This window comes from Podarcis filfolensis (assembly GCF_964270895.1).
Source record: "Podarcis filfolensis genome assembly, chromosome: 13".
Classification (NCBI taxonomy): domain Eukaryota; kingdom Metazoa; phylum Chordata; class Lepidosauria; order Squamata; family Lacertidae; genus Podarcis; species Podarcis filfolensis.
This window is the reverse complement of record NC_139615.1, coordinates 12,920,190-12,939,963: the sequence shown is the minus strand read 5'-3', so window position 1 is coordinate 12,939,963 and position 19,774 is coordinate 12,920,190. Positions and strand designations below refer to the sequence as shown.

The following is a 19,774-nucleotide window of genomic DNA, read 5'->3' as shown; positions in this document are numbered from 1 at the left end:
TACTGGCATGCCAGGTTTTCCATATCTTAGATTTGTGGAGCTGATATTTCCTGCCTAAGTGCAGAACCCGCCATTTGTCCTGACTGAAGTTCATTTTGTTAGTTTTGCCCCAGTTCTCCAATTTGTAAAGGCCAATGGTATCTAGACCAGGGGTTGCTAATGTGGTGCCCATTGGAACATTGGAGCCCCTGGGTCTTTCCCTGAAACATCTGAAGTCTTTCCCTGACATTTACAGTATTTCTCAGTTCTGTCATGCAATGACAGCTTCCTTGTTCATGAGGCAGTGATAGTGGTTGTAATTCACAGATTTCTATACTTCATAATATATACTATCATTGTGAAACAAATCTTAGACTAAGATCAGAAAATGAAATGATATGGGCATTTTGGTTCAGAACAGTTTTTTTTAATTGATTCTCACACTCCTGTTCAGATAAAGTCTATCAAAAATGGCTGTTCAAAAGGGCTATCTCAGACATAAAAATATATACACATTTCAATACATTTATATTCATTTCCCTATTGATAAATGGGAGCTTCTACAGTATTCTTTTAATTCACACAAGATTCTTATGGATTGTACATCAGCATATGTCCCACTGAAATGAAAAGTGGTTATCCGTAGATAAATGGGTATAAGCTTGCAGCCTCAGTCATTATTCTGAGGCTGAAACTCTAAGTTTGATCATTCCTGTGCTATCATAAATGAATGGCTTAGTTCTTACACAAGTTCTTCAGGCAGCGCTGGTGGGGGTTCCTCAGTGAATGTTGCTGGAGAGGATATGAAGCCACCATGGAAAACAATGCCACCAATGAGGAACTCTCCTGGCTGATGATACATGTGAAGTGGATGGTGTGGACTTTGGAGCTTGCATTTTGCTATGTGAGCCTGACATACATTGTAAGAAATCAGTTCCAGCAGCAAGAACACTAAAACCACCATGCTCAATACAAAGGCAACTGGTTGTTCTATGCAAAAACTACGTTTTATCTTCTCCAAGATAAAAAATGTCTTGTTTAAATGGTAGTTTATTTTCCGGAGACGATGCCACGTCGGAGTATCCAAAACCAGACTTGTGGATCACAACTCAGTGGTCACTGTAAGTCCCCATTGTTTTTTGAGAAGCAACAGCTCAAATTATAGCCCTGTTAATCATCAAGAAGCAATGTAATTACTCATTCAGTGCTAAGAATTCCCTCTGGAATTGTTGAAGAAAATGTGTTTGTCACATATTCAGAACTGTTATTTTTATTACGCTTTGACTTGATAATAAGAGATCACTGTTGTATTGGGGAAGGAAGAAATTAGAAGCTCATTATAGAAGACCTTGTAACCAATGTAGTTTCCAAAATGTGTAGTCAGCATCGTGGAATTACGGTCCCTCCCCAGTCTATGAATCTAGGATACATGATCCACTGCTTTCCTTAATCAGAGTACTTTGTCAGGGGAAAGTCCAGGGAGAACAGCTACATGGGCTCCTCTGTTGGCTTTGTTGGGTTGAGGCATTCTGAGAAGAAGCAAAATGAATACAAGGAGATGTAGTCCAGTTATGATTTGCTACATCAAATAGACTTGTTCATGCTTTAATTCTTTCTTATGATAAGTTGTCCCCTGCTGTTTAACTCTGGCCTCAGCAAAATGATATAACATTTGGGGGAAAAGATGCAGCCAAGTAATCCAAAACTAGAGGCCAAAATAGAAAAGATCTCCACAGCCACCATGTACTTTCCCTTGGTACTCAGGTAGGTAGGAACAAAGGACAGCCACACACTGCAAAAGACCAACATGCTGAAAGTGATAAACTTGGCTTCATTAAAAATGTCTGGTAACTTCCTAGCTAGGAAAGCCACAGTGAAACTGACAATGGCTAGCATTCCCATGAAGCCTAGGACACAGTAGAACATGGTGACTGATCCTTCATTACATTGCAGTACAATTTCTTTAGTCACTGAGTGCTTGTCTAAATCAGGGAATGGGGGAGCAACTATCAGCCAGGCACTACACATCATCATTTGAATGAGGAAACTGAAAAGAACAATGGAGATGGCCAGATTTCCCCCCATCCATCTCCTCATTCTGGAGCCTGGCTTGGTAGCCATGAAAGCTAGAACCACTATAGTTGTTTTTGCTAAGATGCAAGACACTGCTACTGAGAAGATCACTGCAAAAGCAGTTTGTCGAAGGAGACAGGTTATTCTTATGGGCTGGCCAATGAAAAGTAAAGGACAAAGGAAGGAGAGAAAGAGGGCTATAAGGAGAACATAGGTGAGGGTCTGATTGTTGGCTTTCACGATGGGAGTCTCTTTGTGCTTGATGAAGATCCTAAGCACCAAAGCTGTAATGAAAGTCAATAAAAGAGCTAACGTGACCAAACTGATCCCCAGAGGTTCATCGTAAGACAGGAAGCTTATATCTTTTGGAAGACATATATCCTGGCCAATGTTTGGGTACTGATCTTCTGTGCATTGAAAACAGTCATCCATGTCTGAAGAAAAAAAGAAGAAAGAAAGCAAGAAAGCAAGGAAGCAAGCAAGCAAGCAAGAAAGCAAGAAAGCAAGCAAGCAAGAAAGAAAGATATTAATTACACACTCTTAAGAGAGTCAGAGGTGGTGGGCTCTGTTGGCTCACAAAGACAAGGCCACACCTCTCTCCCCCCACCCACATTTGATCATTTCTGACTCAATGTCATTTCTTTGGAATAATGCAAATAGTTGTGCACTTTGTAAACTACTTCAGTATTTTGATCTAATTCAATAGAATATCAGCTGACCAGAACGGGTGTTTCCACACTTTCTGATTCTGCAGCTGTTACTCATTTTAAAGGTGAATCTGTGTGCATGGTGAAGCTGATCAGCTTCAAGTGCCAATGGATCTGATTCAGATTTAGAAATGCTTACTGAAGATCCACTGAAATCAGTGGTACTTGTTTATGTGATTTCCCATTTATTCAAATGGTTCTCTCTAAACATAGCTAAATAGTGATACAACACTGTATAAAAAATAGGCTTGTAGTTCACTTATAATGGATTTCAAATCAATTGCTCATGAATTGGGTCAATATTTTAAACATCAAGGAAATCACTGTTAAAAAACAAACCTATTGATATACATAACCAGATCAAAATCATCTATGAAATAGGTGGTATACATACATCTATAGAAAACATTTTTTAACCTTTCTTACCTACCTGGTTGGAAATCTTTCCTTCTGGACATGGAATACAGTCATAGCAACAAAATGGGTTCCCTTCCTTCTTGGTCCGACTATAACCTGAACCGCAATGATCATTACATATAGAAATGGGCCGAGTCTGTCCATAAATATTAAAATATAATGTTTTAGGTAATATCACGAACACTAGAAAGTATTACAAATGCAGTGGGCTTTTAGAACTTGAGTCCTTGGCTCATATTATGGTATGTTATTATTTATTTATATAACACTTTTTAGAGCAAATGCCACCAAAACAGTGAGCATTAAAATCAATGACATATTTTAAAACAAACCAAAGGAATGTGCATCAAACAATAGAGGTGGTCTGACCCCAAAATTGTTAACTGTGCCCAGGCTAAAGAGGTGCATCTTCACCAATCCATACTAACTATAAATGAGGATGATTGACATGACACTTTGGGGAAAGGGACATGTTTTGGGTACTGCCATAGATAATTCCCTTTCCTAGACTGCCATCCCTCAGGTTTCTGAGGGTGGCAGAAGTACCAAGAGGGAATCTTAATACTCAAAAGGTTATGTATGGAAAGAGGCAAGATATGTCGAAGCTAAATAATCTTATAAATAACACAAAACTGTGCGACTCAAATTCATTACAAAAGTCAAAGCGTCCTGGAAGAAATGTGTCTTCACCTGTTTCATTGATATGTATGAAGTCCACACTCAAATTATGAGAGGGTTACATTTTGGGGTTAGTGTGTGAAGCCAAAAGTGCCTATAGTTAGAATGCATGTAATTGAATGGTGGGTGGAATTGCCAAGGTCTTCCCTGCCACCCCAAGAATGAACATTATGTGGCACATTATAATGGAACTACAACATGAATGTTCAGATTGAAAGCCATAGTTTGAATTGGGCTAAATAAATTTACAGAATACTGAGAAACAACCATGGGACAAGTGATGGAATGAACCCTGAAAGATTCAGAGAACCCACCTGGTTAAATTGGTTGGGCCATACAATGGCATCCTCATGAATGGTGAACGGTTTTTCCTGGATACCCAGGGAGTCTATCTTCCCAATTTTGACTCTACGAAAGGACTGATTTGGAAACATGAGCCAGTTTATAATGTCAAAGCCAGCAATTAATTCACCATTTGTGTCAAAACACACATTTTCTCCTGCACTGTTGTTAAATGAAATACTTCTGAGGATGTGATGGAGCTAAATAATGAAAATAAGATGGAAGATACATATAAATGCTCAAACTATGTTATCATACAATATAGTGAAAATACATTCAAGGGGCAGGATTATGATCTCTTGAAAGCTTTGGGCGAGCTAATGTGTCAGGCATGCCCTTCTCAAACAAAGAACAGATTAATTTAAAACAAATCAAAGTCTTGATGAAATAAATGGTGCCATTTGCCTCTCCCCTTCCCCTCAACGAATGGTTGAATTAAATACTGGACAAAATATCAGAGCAGCACCAAGTTATGAAACTCCATCCCCCCAAAAGTGCACAGGTACACAGGTGAAGGGATGGTAAGAAGTTCTTTAATAAACTATGGGGAGATTTGTCAATCTCATGGATGGGGTGCTGCAGGGGGGGGGGGACCAAATGCTAGATGTATTGTAAAGCTTTTCTCCGAAAATAAATTTCTTGTTAATCTCATGGAAGGTTGAGAAAGCTCGCCCATATTTCCCCACCAAAACATATGGAGGTATCTTCAGGACATTACCTGCCAAGGTTGTGGATTTGCAAGCTCCCATCTTACACCCTCTGCCATTCCCCTCTGCTTGAATTGGGATGAATGTCTGATGTGCAAAGCATGTGCCACCGCATAGACTGCATTGTAGATGGTGTAGCTATGAGCTGTCATTCTCATTTCAAAAACAGACATGGGGAGTGTCTCCATCTTCTCCTCCCCAGTGCAAATTTGCCCACCTATATTATCTGCCACTGAACTGGGGAATGAACAGTTAAATGACTCTTCCCAGAAGTCCTTGATAAAACCATCTTCTTTTTCTGTGCTTGGGTTCTTGTTCTGAAGAAACTTCTGGAAAGCTAACAGATCCACTGAGTGAATTCCAAGGGAAAGAGAACCATGAAGGAAACTTATGTCCCAATTTCTTTGGAATGGAAATGATGTGATATCCATCTGGGCTGTCATGAACCAGACTTTACCATTGGTCCTCATTGGTAAATGCTCAAATTTTACAATCTGGGGCACCATTTTCAATACTATCATTGTCTGAATTTCTCCATGTACAACCACAACATTCGTAGTGCTTCCCATAATGACACTGACACAGTGAAAGCCCTCCTGCACCATGTCAGTGATTCCACTGGAAGATGTTAGCTTTGGGAATGTTTCTATGAAGTCAAAGCAGATGCCACTCTGGGAAAACATTGGAAGTACATTCTCTATAAAACCTTCTGTATTTTCCCCATCTTGAGAAACCACTCCAATCCACGTCCACTGGAAATGCAGCAGTAACTGGATAATTCCTCTATATTGACGGTCCCCATTTGGGAACATTTGGTAGAAGAAAACTCCTTGAGACTCTTTATTCATGAGTGGGGAAGAGCCATATATAAGCTAAGGTATTTTTATATATAAAAAAAGATGAGAAGAGAAGAATGGTTTTCAATATAAAACAATTACTTGTGTGTAGTTTTGTTTTCTTTCTTCTGTTCATTTCTGGCCGGGAGCATAATGGTTAAGTAGATCCTGCAGGATTGAATTATGTGTTCAACTACTGGAGTCTACTTTCCCTGTGCATTTCATGCAAAGAACACACTGAGGAAGTGGGCCCCTGCAATTAGCAGGATTGAAACCTCAACTCACCAGATGCTCAGCCTAGGGTATATAATTGCTCAGTTTTACTATATGCTTCAATGCACTGCTTGCTACAGCCATGTGAAGACAAATCTCATTCTTCCTACCAAGACTGCGCCCCAACAGCCCCAGATCACTCCAGCAGGCCAGACCCAATCTGGGACTGTTTCTACCTAAGTCATCTAGTTCCACCCAAATTTGTCCAATTCAGGATTTGGGCTTTGGCTAAATCTGACCCATCAGTGTGTTAGGAATGGGAGGATCTGTCAATATTTCTCTTAAGTTTCTTATTTAACCACATCAATTAGATTTCTTTTTAAGCCTCATGAAAATTTCTCCTAAAACACAAAACTTGTATGCAAATTTTGCCTAATATGCACATCTTTGCAAAGCAATATTCACTAATACAATGCATTTGAAGGATATTTTTACTAATGTGCATTTTTAATGCACACTTTACCTTAATCTGTGCATTTTTGGACACATTTTTTGATTGGAGAACTGCTTTGCAAAATCTGGAGAAGGGGGAATTTCAAAGAATGGCTGCATTTCATGTATTGTGTGAATTCGGTGAAATTCAGATGTGAATGAATTTGCATCTTACTTGTGGTATCTTGTAGGTACACAGGATGATTGTCATATGAAGACAGACATTAGAATTAGGTCCCCCAATTACTGCTATTGGAGTGCTCTCAGCATCACATCTATAGTTAGGGATGGCCTTGGCCCTTCTTGAGAGAAGCTCCATTGAGGCTTCATAGGTCCAGCTTGCACTGAAATGACTGTTATAAATTTGGAAGCCCAGGGTGATGTTGGGCAAGATCTGGGGAGTTTCATTGATCTCCTTTACAGCAAATGCCAAGGCCAGGATGTGTTGGTAGACGTGAGTCAGCACCCTGTATTGAGAGTTACATGCCACATTACAGTTCATCTGCTTCAGATCATAACATTGACTTCTTTTCAGTTCAGTATCCAATTCAAAAATAGTTTGTAATCTCACATTTCCCAGGTGTAAAAGACTAGATCATGAAACAGTATGTGAATCAGTAGTTTTAATACATGTAGAAAAGACATAATTCAATAAGGGGTTTTCATTTATTCTGACCTCTAGGAAATCTGGATGAGGTGTTTTGTATGTTTAATATTTGCTGGTCAAAGGTTATTTTTAGTCTGCATCTTCTTCATTCACACAGAATACACACCCTAATAAGGAAATACCAATGTAGCATTTTTCTTTGAGTTTTTCTTCCAATGGATAAAAAATGCCTAGTTTCATAGCAGCCAAGATGGAGAAATTATCTTCAAGCTCTGGTTTTAAGTATCTTTAGTTTCAAGATGCGGTCTTAATTTGTAATGTAAAATAAGTTTCAAGCCTGTTTTGATGCCATGTGGATCTCTGCATGCATTACTCGACATCTGTACAAGCATTAGCCCTGGAAGCCAATATTTTAGGCTTGGTAAATGTTTTAAAATTCTTCAATAAAGTTTAAAAAGAAAATGAGTATTCGAAGTGGGTAAATCAAAATAATCTTAAATTTATTTTTCTTTGTGGGATGTTTGTTGTTTTTGAAAAACAAAGGAGCAGATTAATGCCGAAACAGGAGAAAAGAGATTTAGGAGTGAACACATGCAAAAGTGAGCAGACCAGACACAGACTGGTTCCCATATTTCTGATACAGGGGTGGCTAAACCCTTTTCAGACTTAGGGCTGCATCACTCCATTGTGCATCAGCAGTGTGTTTTGCCATAAAACAGTATGTGGCTCATTAATAAAGAACATGTGGGCACCCTACACATACAGGTGTGCACATGCACACACACCATAAACATCATGCACACACATGCAGATGTGCACAGACCCTCTCCCCATTCTTCAACTGACCTGTATAGTGTGACCAAGCCTGCATTGTCTCGAGAAGAAAAAAAATGATCTTTGTTCAATCTTCAACGGATTACTCTACCCAGCAGTGAATGCGCCTTTTTATCCACTGCTACAACTAATTGGGCTTTAGTGAAGGGGGACAGGTAAGAAAATAATGGTTGAACTTGGCCCATGGTTTAGCAGGTTACTCACATTCTCTAATAGAAACAACTTAAAAGTTTTGGCTCCTCTGTCCTGTTTAATGCAGTAAATCAAACAAGATGCAATTGGATTTATTCCCCCACTTTCCCCCCAAAGATTTGATTAAGCAATGCCATTTAGTCAGTGCATTCCTTGATTTTGCAGCAAATAAAAGTACTCTGCAATGTTTCTCACTGCATTCACAACAAAGAAATAGGACATGAAAAAATAAATAAATACCAACTTCTATATGTGGATATGAACAGTAGCTTGAAATTCAACGAAGTGTTTACAATATCCCTATTTAAATCTGTTCCAGGAATTCTGCCAAATCTCCTAAAGCGAAATGGATACACTGTACACTGTATACTGCAGTTTTGAGTCTACATATCCTGCAGAGGATGGGTTTAGATATCCGATTACTACCTGTGTAAACGCAAGGTCAAATGGGGTAGATGTAAAGAAATGAAGTTCCAATTATTTGTCAGTCCACTGCAGTTAAGTCCAACACCCAGGGCTGGGTTCGCTGTGAAGTTCATCAGCATCTAATATGTTTCTAAAGAAACATGCAACTACTTACATATGGTAATCTGAAAATTCCTGAGATGGGTGTTTCTCAAAGGATAGGGTATCTGAAAATATGTAGATCTGAGAAATAATGCCAGCAATGATGAGGTCTCCTGACTGATAATATTTGTGAAGGATAGGGACAGGTTCCCTGAGGGAACATTGAGGAAGAGGAAGAAACTTGCACATCCCCTGCAGTGGCAGTAAGAGCACCAGCAACCTAAACACTACCATCTTGCAAGTGATTGGTCATTTAGGCACAAGTTCATCTCTTCTGTTATCGCTTCTGCTTAGTATCGCTTTCCAGCAATACTAAGCAGGAAAGCCTAACTTGAATGGTGACTCAATAAGCTGATTCAAAGCCAGACAGATGAGTCTCTGTATGTATATTGACCCAACCAAGTGTAGTTCATAGTTATTAATAAGAGCCTCCAGTCTTAGTTTCATCATTCTGCATGTGGGCAGAGGAGGTCCCTGGGGAAGTGGAGAAGATGTAATTCTGAATAATCTGGTAATTAAATGTGAGGTAATCACTTGCTTTGAATCAAAGATGCTGTGCAATATTTTAAAGAAAACATGTTTATCATATCTCAGCCAAAGCCATTTCTTAAGTGGGAGTGATAGATGCTAGGCCTCTTCTTTTCTTCTTTTTAGTGTACTATTGAATTTTAGAAAATTTTAGAAAACTTCAAAGCAATAATAATTATAAATTACTCTCATATTATTCTTAAAGGGTGATGTCTAATCCAGGTCATACTCAGAGCAAACCCAATAAAATCAGTTACAGGTAGGTAGCCGTGTTCGTCTGCCGTAGTCGAAACAAAATAAAACAATTCCTTGCAGTACCAGCTTAGAGATCAACTAAGTTTATTATTGGTATTAGCTTTCGTGTGCATGTATCTGAAGAAGTGTGCATGCACACAAAAGCTCATACCAACAACAAACTTAGTTGGTCTCTAAGTCTCTGGAATAATTTTTTAAATTTTCTTTCCATTAAAATCAATGAGTTATGGACTATATTTATATGGATGTACAATGCGTTTGAATAACAATGGTTATCACCCAGTGTGTTGAGAACTCAAAACACAACATTTGTGAATTGTAATGTATCTGTCAATCATCAATTATTTTTATGCAATTGAAATTAATATGATTTAATTACAGATCTGTGAGGATTGACTTGATGAGGTACTTGATTATTCTTTATTTCTTAGTATTAGTTGTCCCCTGCTGTTCAATTCTGGCCTCAGCAAAATGACAAAGCATTTTGGGAAAAAGATGCAGCACAGTAAGCCACCACTAGAGGCCAAGATGGAGAAGATCTCCACAGCCACCATGTGTTTCCCTTTTGTGCTCAAGTAAGTTGGGACAAAAGACAACCACACACTGCAGAAGACCAACATGCTGAAAGTGATAAACTTGGCTTCATTAAAACTATCGGGCAACTTCCTAGCTAGGAAAGCCAAAGTTAAGCTGGCAAAGGCCAGGAAACCCATGAAGCTCAAAACAGAGTAAAACATGGTATTTGACCCTTCATTGCATTCTAGTACAATTTCTTCATTGATTGAGTGCATGTCAACATCTGGGAATGGAGGACAGGTTGCCAGCCACACAGTAATAAAAACAGTCTGAACAAGGAAGCTGGAAAGAACAATAAAGGTTGCCAGTTGTTTCCCCACCCATCTCCTCATCCTAGAGCCTGGCTTGATAGCCATGAAAGCTAGAACTACTATTGTGGTTTTGGCTAATACAGAGGAAACTGCCACTGAGAAGATTGCACCAAAAGTAGTTTGTCGTAGGAGACATGTCGCTTCATCTGGTTTGCCAATGAATAGCAAAGCGCAAAGAAAGGAGAGGAGGAGAGAGGACAGGAGAACATAGGTGAGGTTCCGATTATTGGCTTTGACTATGGGAGTGTCCTGGTGCTTGAGGAATATTCCAAGAACCAAAGTTGTGATTAAAGAAAATAAAACTGCAAATGTGGTCAAAATAACCCCCAGAGGCTCATTGTAAGTCAGGAAGCTTATGTGTTTTGGGAGGCATCCATCCTGGTCAATGTTTGGATAATGATCTTCTGAGCATTGAAAGCAATCATCCATGTCTGAAATCATATATGAAAAATAGATATAATATGATATTTAAGTATGGCATTCTGTTCCTGAATGAGGGTAGTGAACTTGAAATATTAAAAGTTAATTTTGCAGTAAGGATAATAATAAATTCTACTTCCTGGGTTCCAAACAAATCCAGAAATATAAACAAATCAAAACCATCCTGCTAGTGGCTGAAGGTGTCAGAGGCCTCTGTGTCTATTGATTTGTGCGTTTGGGGCTGGGGCTTGCATAGACTTTTTGTTTCAACTGATCCAACCCACTAATATTCTTATCATCTATGAATTTGTCTGATATTCTGTTCAGCCACCCAAGTTACCTCATGTGAAGTATGTGGAAGACAGCCCTGGATCGTTTGACTCTTTTATTAGCTCTCTTTTCCCTCCTATATAAACTACACAGGATACTCTCTGTTTGAAGTTTAAAGAATAATTTGATTTAGTATACATGCTGTTGCAAATTATCATATTTGATGCAGGTAGGTGATAGTTAAATTACTAGCAGCTTTTAAATAAATTAAACTGTTACAGACTGACTAACTCTTAGGCAGACAGAAGCAGCTCTAAGCTCTAGACCATTCAGCTAACTGCCATAACTGCCACAGAGTGTATGACATCACAGATTTCAACAGTTCTTGCCATTAACCCTTTACATATGCTTTGTGGATGCTAACATTTCACCATTTTGAATGTTAGAGCAATTAGTTTAAGCATTTAAAACGCTGGTGGAAGCAGGCTGGATTGTAGCCGATCTATTTATAAAATAAATAGTATCCATCTGTTAAATAGGTGGCAACTGTTAAATAGAATACATCTAAATATGACATTTCTTACCTTTCTGGTTTGAAATCTTCCCTTCTGGACATGGAAAGCAATCATAGCAGCAAAATGCCTTCCCTTCTTTTTTAGCTCTTCTATAACCTGAACTGCAGTGATCATTGCATATGGAAATGGGGCACATCTGTTAGTAAATGATAAAGTAGTTTTTTTAAAAAATCCAAAAATAAGTTGTGGAGCTTTTATTTCATTATTATTTCTCTGCAGTGAAGGAATGGGTTGATACTGTCATAAGGAAATATAATGAATTCTTGAGTGCATGTCGTGTTTATGTGGGAAACTTCCCTATAAATGGAGTCCTTTGCCCACATTAAGAAAACATGAGACAAAATACACATTACGACAGTGTTGCTTGATTTCTGTACATTTGTCTTCAGCATTCTAACATCCACTACAAAATCTGGAGACAATGTGACTTTTTGAACATTGAGGAAATTATTCAATAGATCCCAAAATGTCCACAGTCACTACCTGTTTAAACTGGTTGGGCCATACGATGACATCCTCATCAATGATGAAGACATTGTCCTGATGAACCATGGGCTCAATCTTTCCAATTTTGACCCTGAGGAAGGAGTGGTTTGGAAATGTGATCCAGTTTATAATGTCAAATCCAGCAAGCAATTCTCCATTTTGATCAAAGGAAACTGTTTCCTCCACACTGTTGTTAAAAGAAATACTTCTGAGAACATGATGGAGCTAATTTATAAGGATGAAAAAATAGGAGGCTGTACTTAAAAGGTGCAAAGGATGCAAATACACATCAAGGTTATAATCTATCAGACATGAAGATTTTGGATTATGTTGTCTTGAAAGGATGTATGTAGGCTAATCCTGGTAAAAATGATAGTAAACGAACTAAAATGCCAGGAGATGTATTTATTTCCCACAATGCCCCTCAGATAGTGCTTGATTATGACATATGCTTGTTCCAAGTAAAGGTAAAGGACCCCTGGATGGTTAAGTCCAGTTAAAGGGGACTATGGGGTGCGACGCTCATCTCGCTTCAGGCTGAGTGAGACAGGATTTGTCCACACACAGCTTTTTGGGTCATGACTAAATCACTTCTGGTGCATTGGGACACCGTCCTACAGCACATGGAAATGCTGTTTACCTTCCTGGCACAGCAGTACCTATTTACATACTTGCATTGGTATGCTTTTGAACTGCTAGGCTGGCAGAAGCTGGGACCGAACAACGGGAGCTCAAACATTGCATGAATTCAAACTGTCAACCTTACAATTGGCAAACCCAAGAGGCTCAGTGGTTTAGACCACAGCGCCACACGCTCCCTTGTTCCAAATACAGCACAGTGCAGGAGGCATGCTGTGGCACCTATGAAAATGTGCTTTCTCCTCTGTGTTTCCAGTAATTCCTTCCCTAGAAAAAATTGAAGAATCCACACCTACCCACTTACCCCATAATCACCAAAATGAAAAGGGTCTTACTAAAATGAGGAGAGGAAACTGAGTTTTCCTCCTGGTTTTTAGACTTGAAGAGATAGTTTAAACACATGCACATAGATCCCATTGCTAGGTTAATCTGGAATGGCTGTAGCAAAAGAACCTGCTGCTGATGTCACAAGCAGCTGATGGGAAGATCAATAATCTGCTAAAGCATGGTTGGTGGAAGGGAAATGTTAGGTGGCACAGAAGGCCATGGTGCAAAATAATAAAATAAAATAAAATCATCAAAGGAGGGGCAAGAAGCTGGTTCTTCATAAGATGTGGCATTCTTGTTCAACCTTCTGTGTTTGCCCCCTCATTGTGTTCACTCAACTCACTCAAAGGAAATGATACTTTTCCCTAGCTCATACAGCAGGTCTTTCCTCCCTTGTTCTACCACAGAGAAATTTTCAGTTAAACTGAAAAGAGCTTTCTAAGTCTCACCTATCTCTGCTTGCCATAAAATCAGCGAATAGTTGCTAGAGGTCTTGGGTGGAGATGCATGCAATGGGAAATTTTTGCATCTACAAATATGGGAGTATACCTCAATCTTTAAAATCATGAGCAGGACATTACCTGCCATGGTTGTTGGTCCAATCTTACTCCATCTGCCATTGCTCTGTGTTTGACTTGGGATGAATGCCTTGTACTGAATGCATGTGCCACTGCATAGACTGCATTGTAGATGCTGTAGCTATTTCCTGTCATAGACATTTCAAAAACAGATGCAGGAAGGGTCTCTAGCTTCTCCTCTCCAGTGCAGACTTTCTTGTTCATCTTGTCTACAAAAGAATTGGGGTATGTACAGCTGAATGATTCTTCCCAGAAGTCCTTTATGAAACCATCATTGTTTTCTGAGCAAGGGTTCCTATGCTGAATAAATTTATGGAATCCTGACACCTCCTTTGAGTGAATTGCAAGAGATATAGCACCATGGAGGAAATTTATGTCTGAACTTCTTTGGAATGGAAATGATGTGAAATCCATCTGAGCTGTCATAATCCAGACTTTTGTCTGGATATTCATTGATATATTTGCAAAGTGTAAAAGCTGGTCCATTGCTCTCATTACCATTATACTCTGAATTTCTCCATATACAACCACAACTTTGGCAGTGCTTTCCATAACAACTTTGATCAATTTAAAGCACTCCTCCACCATGTCACCAAAATCACTGGAAGAAGTTTGTTTGGGGAATTTCTCTATGAAGTCAAAGCAGATGCCCCTTTTGGAAAACAATGGGAACATGTCCTCTTTAAACTTCTCTATATTGTCATCATCCTGAGAAAGCATCCCAATCCATGTCCATGCAAAATGCAAGAGTAATTGGAGAATCCCTTTGTATAGGTGGTTCACATTTGGGAACATTTGGTAGAAGAAAATCCCTTCAGTTTTTTTATTCATGACTGGAGCAGAGCCATATATGAGCTAAATAATATTTCAAAAATGTTAAAATAATACGTGTAAGAGAGATTTGGGTTAGATTTGGAAAAATGTGATTATATCTGAACATAAACTTATAGCCACTCCACATTTGAATTTGCAAGTGTGTCACAGGCTTAGAAAATATGCCTTAGAAGCAGGAGACAATGCATTAAGCTTACTCAACATTGTGGGTCACTTGTTGGAAATTTGTGATAAAGCTAAACAGGCTGATAGGCATAAGGAGAAAATTGCCAAGTGCTTCTATTCTGGCCATCCTTTCTACTGATGTTCTGGTGCCTATTCATTGTTACAAAACCAAGAACGGTATGGAAGTCTGCAAATGTGCCTTGTGCCATCCTCTCATCATCAGGAATCTAGGCTGTGACATACTAGCATCAAAGTTTTCTCTTTACAAATATATGTAGAATCAGATATGGAAGACAATCTGCAACCTTTCCTTGAAATAATACTATTTAAAAATGTAACAGTATTTCTACGTGAAGTTTTTTGGGGGGTGGGAGGTGAGTTTGTATTCCATCCAGGATACATGAATGCTGCTTTACATTAGTTGAAGAGATTGTACAGAATACATTGAATGCACATCTACTTATTCTTACCTCACGAAACTTAAAGTACACACATTTTCATATGATGAATTTGCTGAGAATTCTCTTTAGATTCAAATGAGCTTGGTACATATATTGGAATGGAGTATAGCTATGGGTTTTAATACATTAAATTGTGTTAAACTCTCACTTTGCACACTACAGATCTGTAGCGGGAAACCTCTGTTCTACCAGGCCTTGGAGATTGGCCCAACAAGCCATCTTGCACAAGCCATAAGCACATTTTCAAGGTTTCACATTATAGACTATATCAGGGATGGGAAAGTTCAAGAAGCTGCTTGAAATCACAAGGTAAATATCAGATGACTGACGGATGGGCACCTCTGCCCCTATGAAGGTGGTCTATGGAATGGGGAGACTCAAGGTGTGACCCACCAGCTAGATCCTCTTCTCCACCCCCACTATGGATTTTCGACTTCTACAAAAAATTGTATAAGAATTCTTAGCACACACGTGAACCTATTGAAGTTACTGTAGATTGCATGGACAAACAATTAGTTTGCCAGAGAGAATTCTAGAGTGATTGTACCAAAAGCACTTTGCTATGTTCAAAATGTTGGGAAAGAGACACATTAAACACCTTCTTGTAAAACGGATATAGGCTAGGACAAGCATGACCATAATTTCTGTTGAATCTGTAAAAGTGTCTGTAGAATTGAAATCACTCTTTTGGTGTCCTGAAAGCATATGGATTCACTCTACAATTTGTATCTTTGGCTTTACGTATTAAACAGGAATATTAGAAGACAAAATGTAGCACAATAGCATAATGTCTGAAATGCAAGAGAAGTTCAAAATGTTTCTTAAACATGTGTATTTATCTTCCACATATAAATCTTACTTGTGGTATCTTGTAGGTACACAAGATAGGTGCCATTTGAGGTCCAATATAAGAGTTTGGTCCTCCAATGACTGCAACTGGAGTATTCTCAGCATCACACTTGTAGTTAGGGATGAATTTGGCCCTTCTTGAGAGAAGTTCTATTGAAGCTTGAAAGGTCCACTTTTCACTAAAATGGCTGTTATACATGTGGAATCCGAGAGTAGCATTGGGCAAGACACAGGGATTTCCATTGATCTCCTTTACAGCAAATGCCAAGGCCAGGATTTGCTGGTAGAGCTGAGTCATCATCCTGTATTGAGAGTTGAAGGGTGCACCACAATATATTGTCATAAGATTAGATCTAGGGAACCTAATAATAATAATAATAATAATAATAATAATAATAATAATAATAATAATTTTTATCTATATAGTACTCTGCCCATCTGGCTAGGTTGCCACAGCCACTCTGGTTGGCTCCCAACACAGGAAAACATAATAAAACATCAAACATTAATAGTAACAATCTGATCCAATATAAAAGTCACAATAACTTTAAAATAAACAATTTATATCAAACAAAGCAACATTCAACAATCTGTCGGAATCTAATAGGAAACAGTAAAATTAAACATCAGCAAATAATAATTAAACAGTTCACATTTATCAACCACAATAAAGAACTACTAATCTATAACCAATATAACTAACATTTTATAGCTATCTATCTATCTATCTATCTATCTATCTATCTATCATCTATCTCCGTAAACTCCTCTCTTCCCAGAGGCCAGATCCAACCTGGGGTAATCTGGGGCTGCTTCCACCTAACTCAGTCAAAGTCCAGGTCTACCTAAATTTGCCTGATTCATTTCAAGATTCACGCATTGGCTGAATCTGCTGCACAACCCTAGCAACTCCTTCATGGTTGACTCCATATTGCAGTTGAACCACTATAAATCTTCCAGCAACATAAAAAATGGAAGAGAAATAAAAATGGCTCGTTAAACTTCCATACGGTATGTATTCCATACGGTATGTATTTATAACTTCAATACGCTATGGGACATAGTGTCCCATAGCGACACAGGATGGCCATGGGAAGACAAACTGTATAACTACGTGTATAAAGACAATATCAAAAGGGGGTAGACTTAAATGAATGGGTAGAACAACTAAAGCTCCAATAATATGCCAGCACACCGGCTATATACAGTGGAAGTCCAACCCCAAGGGCTTTGAATAACATCATTTTAGAATGGCTTTTAGAATGGCTTTTAAAAATTCAACTACTTACATATGGTCATCTGAAAGTTCCTGAGATGGGTGTTTTTCAAAGGTCAGGGTGTTTGAAAAGATATAGATCTGAGAAATAATACCAGCAACAATGAGGTCACCTGCCTGGTAATATTTGTGAAGAATATGGACAGGTTCTGTGACAGAACACAGAGGAAGAGGGAGAAACATGCACAAACCCTGTAGCAGCAGTAATACCACCTGCAACAAAAATACTACCATCTTGCAAGGGATTCTTTATTTATGGCAAAAAATTAACTACAGTGGCACCTCGGGTTAAGAACTTAATTTGTTCTGGAGGTCTGTTCTTAACCTCAAACTGTTCTTCACCTGAGGTATCACTTTAGCTAATGGGGTCTCCCGCTGCTGCCGCACTGATGCCACACGATTTCTATTCTCATCCTGAAGCAATGTTCTTAACCCGAGGTACTATTTCTGGGTTAGCAGAGTCTGTAACCTGAAGCATCTGTAACCTGAAGCGTCTGTAACCCAAGGTACCACTGTATTCTGTCATTGCTATTCAAATGATCCTGAGTAGCAAAGCCTGACTTGAATGGTCACTCCCTCAGATGATGCAAAGCCAGAATATTACAATATATAAAAAGGGGTTACCACACTGATGAGTCTCTGTGTGTCTATGTAACCAGCTCTGAATAGTTCATAGTTATAAACGAGATCTTCCTTTTAAATAGTCTTAGTTTTAGCATTTTGCATATGGCCAGAATAAGCCCTGAGGGTGTGGGGAGGGTGCTATTATGAATAATGAGATAATTACAGATGAGGTAATCACTTGATTTGGATTCTAGATTCTTTGCAATATTTCTATTTTTTAAAAAATGTTTATTGCTTTTCAGCCAAAGTCTTCTCAGAGTCATTCTGAACGGGAGACCAAGAGAGTGAAGACTTCTGGGAGCAAAGATGGTTGACTAGTCATCTACTGCTGACACTGCATTGACAGATACAACTATGTGGTGGTTAAGGATGGCGATAAATTATGACATGTGATCAGTCTGCTAATTGGAAATTTCGCTTGGTATGTGAGATGACAGCTGGCATAAAAAGTGGTCACTTTTAACAGGCTGAAAACAAAACAAAAAGCATTTTTTTATTATTTCCAGCTAAGAAAGATTATTAATAGGGAAAGGTGTTCTGATTGATACGAGTTTTCATTTTATATTACATTTAATGCTTCATCCCTTTTGTGAAAGTGCTGGCTTCAAAGTGAAACTGAAATCTGTGGGAAGCTGCGAGAAGGAATGTGCTCCTCTGATAAGGAGACAGACACAAGTGTTCAAGGCAGAGACTGCTAGGGTGGCAAATATACAGTTGAACATCCCCACTGAGTGTTGGCATCATGCAGCAATTATTGGATGAGCAAGTGAAGGAGCTCAGAGCTGAGATGCATAAAATGGTGAATAAAAATGCATTAAATCTCCCATCTCCACCTTGAGATTTTCACAGAGTTAACTCTTACACAATTAAACACCTTCATTTCCCACAGAGGAAACATGAAGTGGTAAAGTTACTTTCAATTTCTTGGCAACACATTCACTGATAAAAAGAAGAAAATAAAATTTCTTAGCATACAGAACTCCTTTGTTTAAAACATTCCCTCTCCTTTTTTGCAATAATTTTTATTAGTTTTCAATTACAAAAATCCAATGTAAGCCTTATTATATCAATACCAAATTACAATACCAATTCAAATACCAATCAATCAGACAGCCAGTTACACAATTTAGGTGTCACCCCTCGTTCTAGATTTCATGGTTTAATAATTCCCTTTAATTCTGCTTCCAAACTGTTATTCAGTCCAATTACCATCCAATCTTAATGATAATCCCTTATACGACAGCTACAATGTTTTTAACTTCAATTTGTGTTGACACATTTAATAATTTATGAATCTGCAAGTGAAGCTCTCCTTTATTCTTCCTGTGTGTGGTATTTATTTTAACCAAATCATTCCCTTTTGTCCTTGCCAAATCTTATGTCTATCTTGGTTATTCCTGATCCCCATCATGCCTTGTGGCATTGTTGTCTCGATGTCGTTCTAAAGAAATCTCTTCTTCTTCTTTCAACACCTCTGAATGTAGTTGCAAAGCTCTGTCACTGCTCTTCACTGTTTCTTTTCAGTCTAGGAAAAGGAGTAGTGTGGCACCCCACCAAGGCCCTGGCACATCTCCAAGTTCTCCCTTCTCCATTCTTGGACAGTTTTCCAAGTAATTTATGTAACAAAAGAAATAGAAAGAAGCCGTAGGGTCCTCCCACCCCCACATACCATTGTTAGCATTGACAGAAGTCTTTTTTCCAAATCAAATCTTAACGACCTTGTAGCTGTTTCAAATCGGCAGTTTGTGATCTTATCCCATCTTTTCCTACACGCGTCTGTACATTAGTCCCAAATAATCTCTAATGAACAGAAGAAACTCTGCTTCTTAATGGTGTCATAGGAGGGATACCGACAGGCAAAGTGATTTTGCACTCAGTGCCTCCCTGTCTCTCGCATTCCATGCTGGAGCATGAGCCAGGTACCCAGATGATCTGTGAGTGCAGCCTGCTTCCTCC

At 38.7% G+C, this 19,774-nt stretch overlaps 2 protein-coding genes across 2 annotated transcripts; both read right to left on the bottom strand.

Moving 5' to 3' along the window:
- Positions 1 to 1,095: 1,095 nt before the first annotated feature.
- Positions 1,096 to 12,301, bottom strand: LOC310747093 (vomeronasal type-2 receptor 26-like). Its single transcript, XM_083581427.1, has 5 exons — positions 12,063 to 12,301; positions 11,589 to 11,715; positions 4,169 to 4,273; positions 3,186 to 3,312; positions 1,096 to 2,486 (listed from the first exon to the last, which is right to left on the bottom strand). Exons 1-5 carry the CDS (start codon positions 12,113 to 12,115, stop codon positions 1,585 to 1,587), a joined length of 1,314 nt encoding a protein of 437 aa, XP_083437553.1. The 5' UTR covers positions 12,116 to 12,301; the 3' UTR covers positions 1,096 to 1,584.
- LOC310748547 (vomeronasal type-2 receptor 26-like) lies at positions 9,841 to 11,163 on the bottom strand (the record flags this gene model as incomplete). Its single annotated transcript, XM_083584398.1, has 2 exons — positions 11,075 to 11,163; positions 9,841 to 10,745 (listed from the first exon to the last, which is right to left on the bottom strand). The coding sequence occupies exon 2, from the start codon at positions 10,741 to 10,743 to the stop codon at positions 9,841 to 9,843; it is 903 nt and encodes a 300-aa protein (XP_083440524.1). The 5' UTR covers positions 10,744 to 10,745; positions 11,075 to 11,163.
- Positions 12,302 to 19,774: the final 7,473 nt, after the last annotated feature.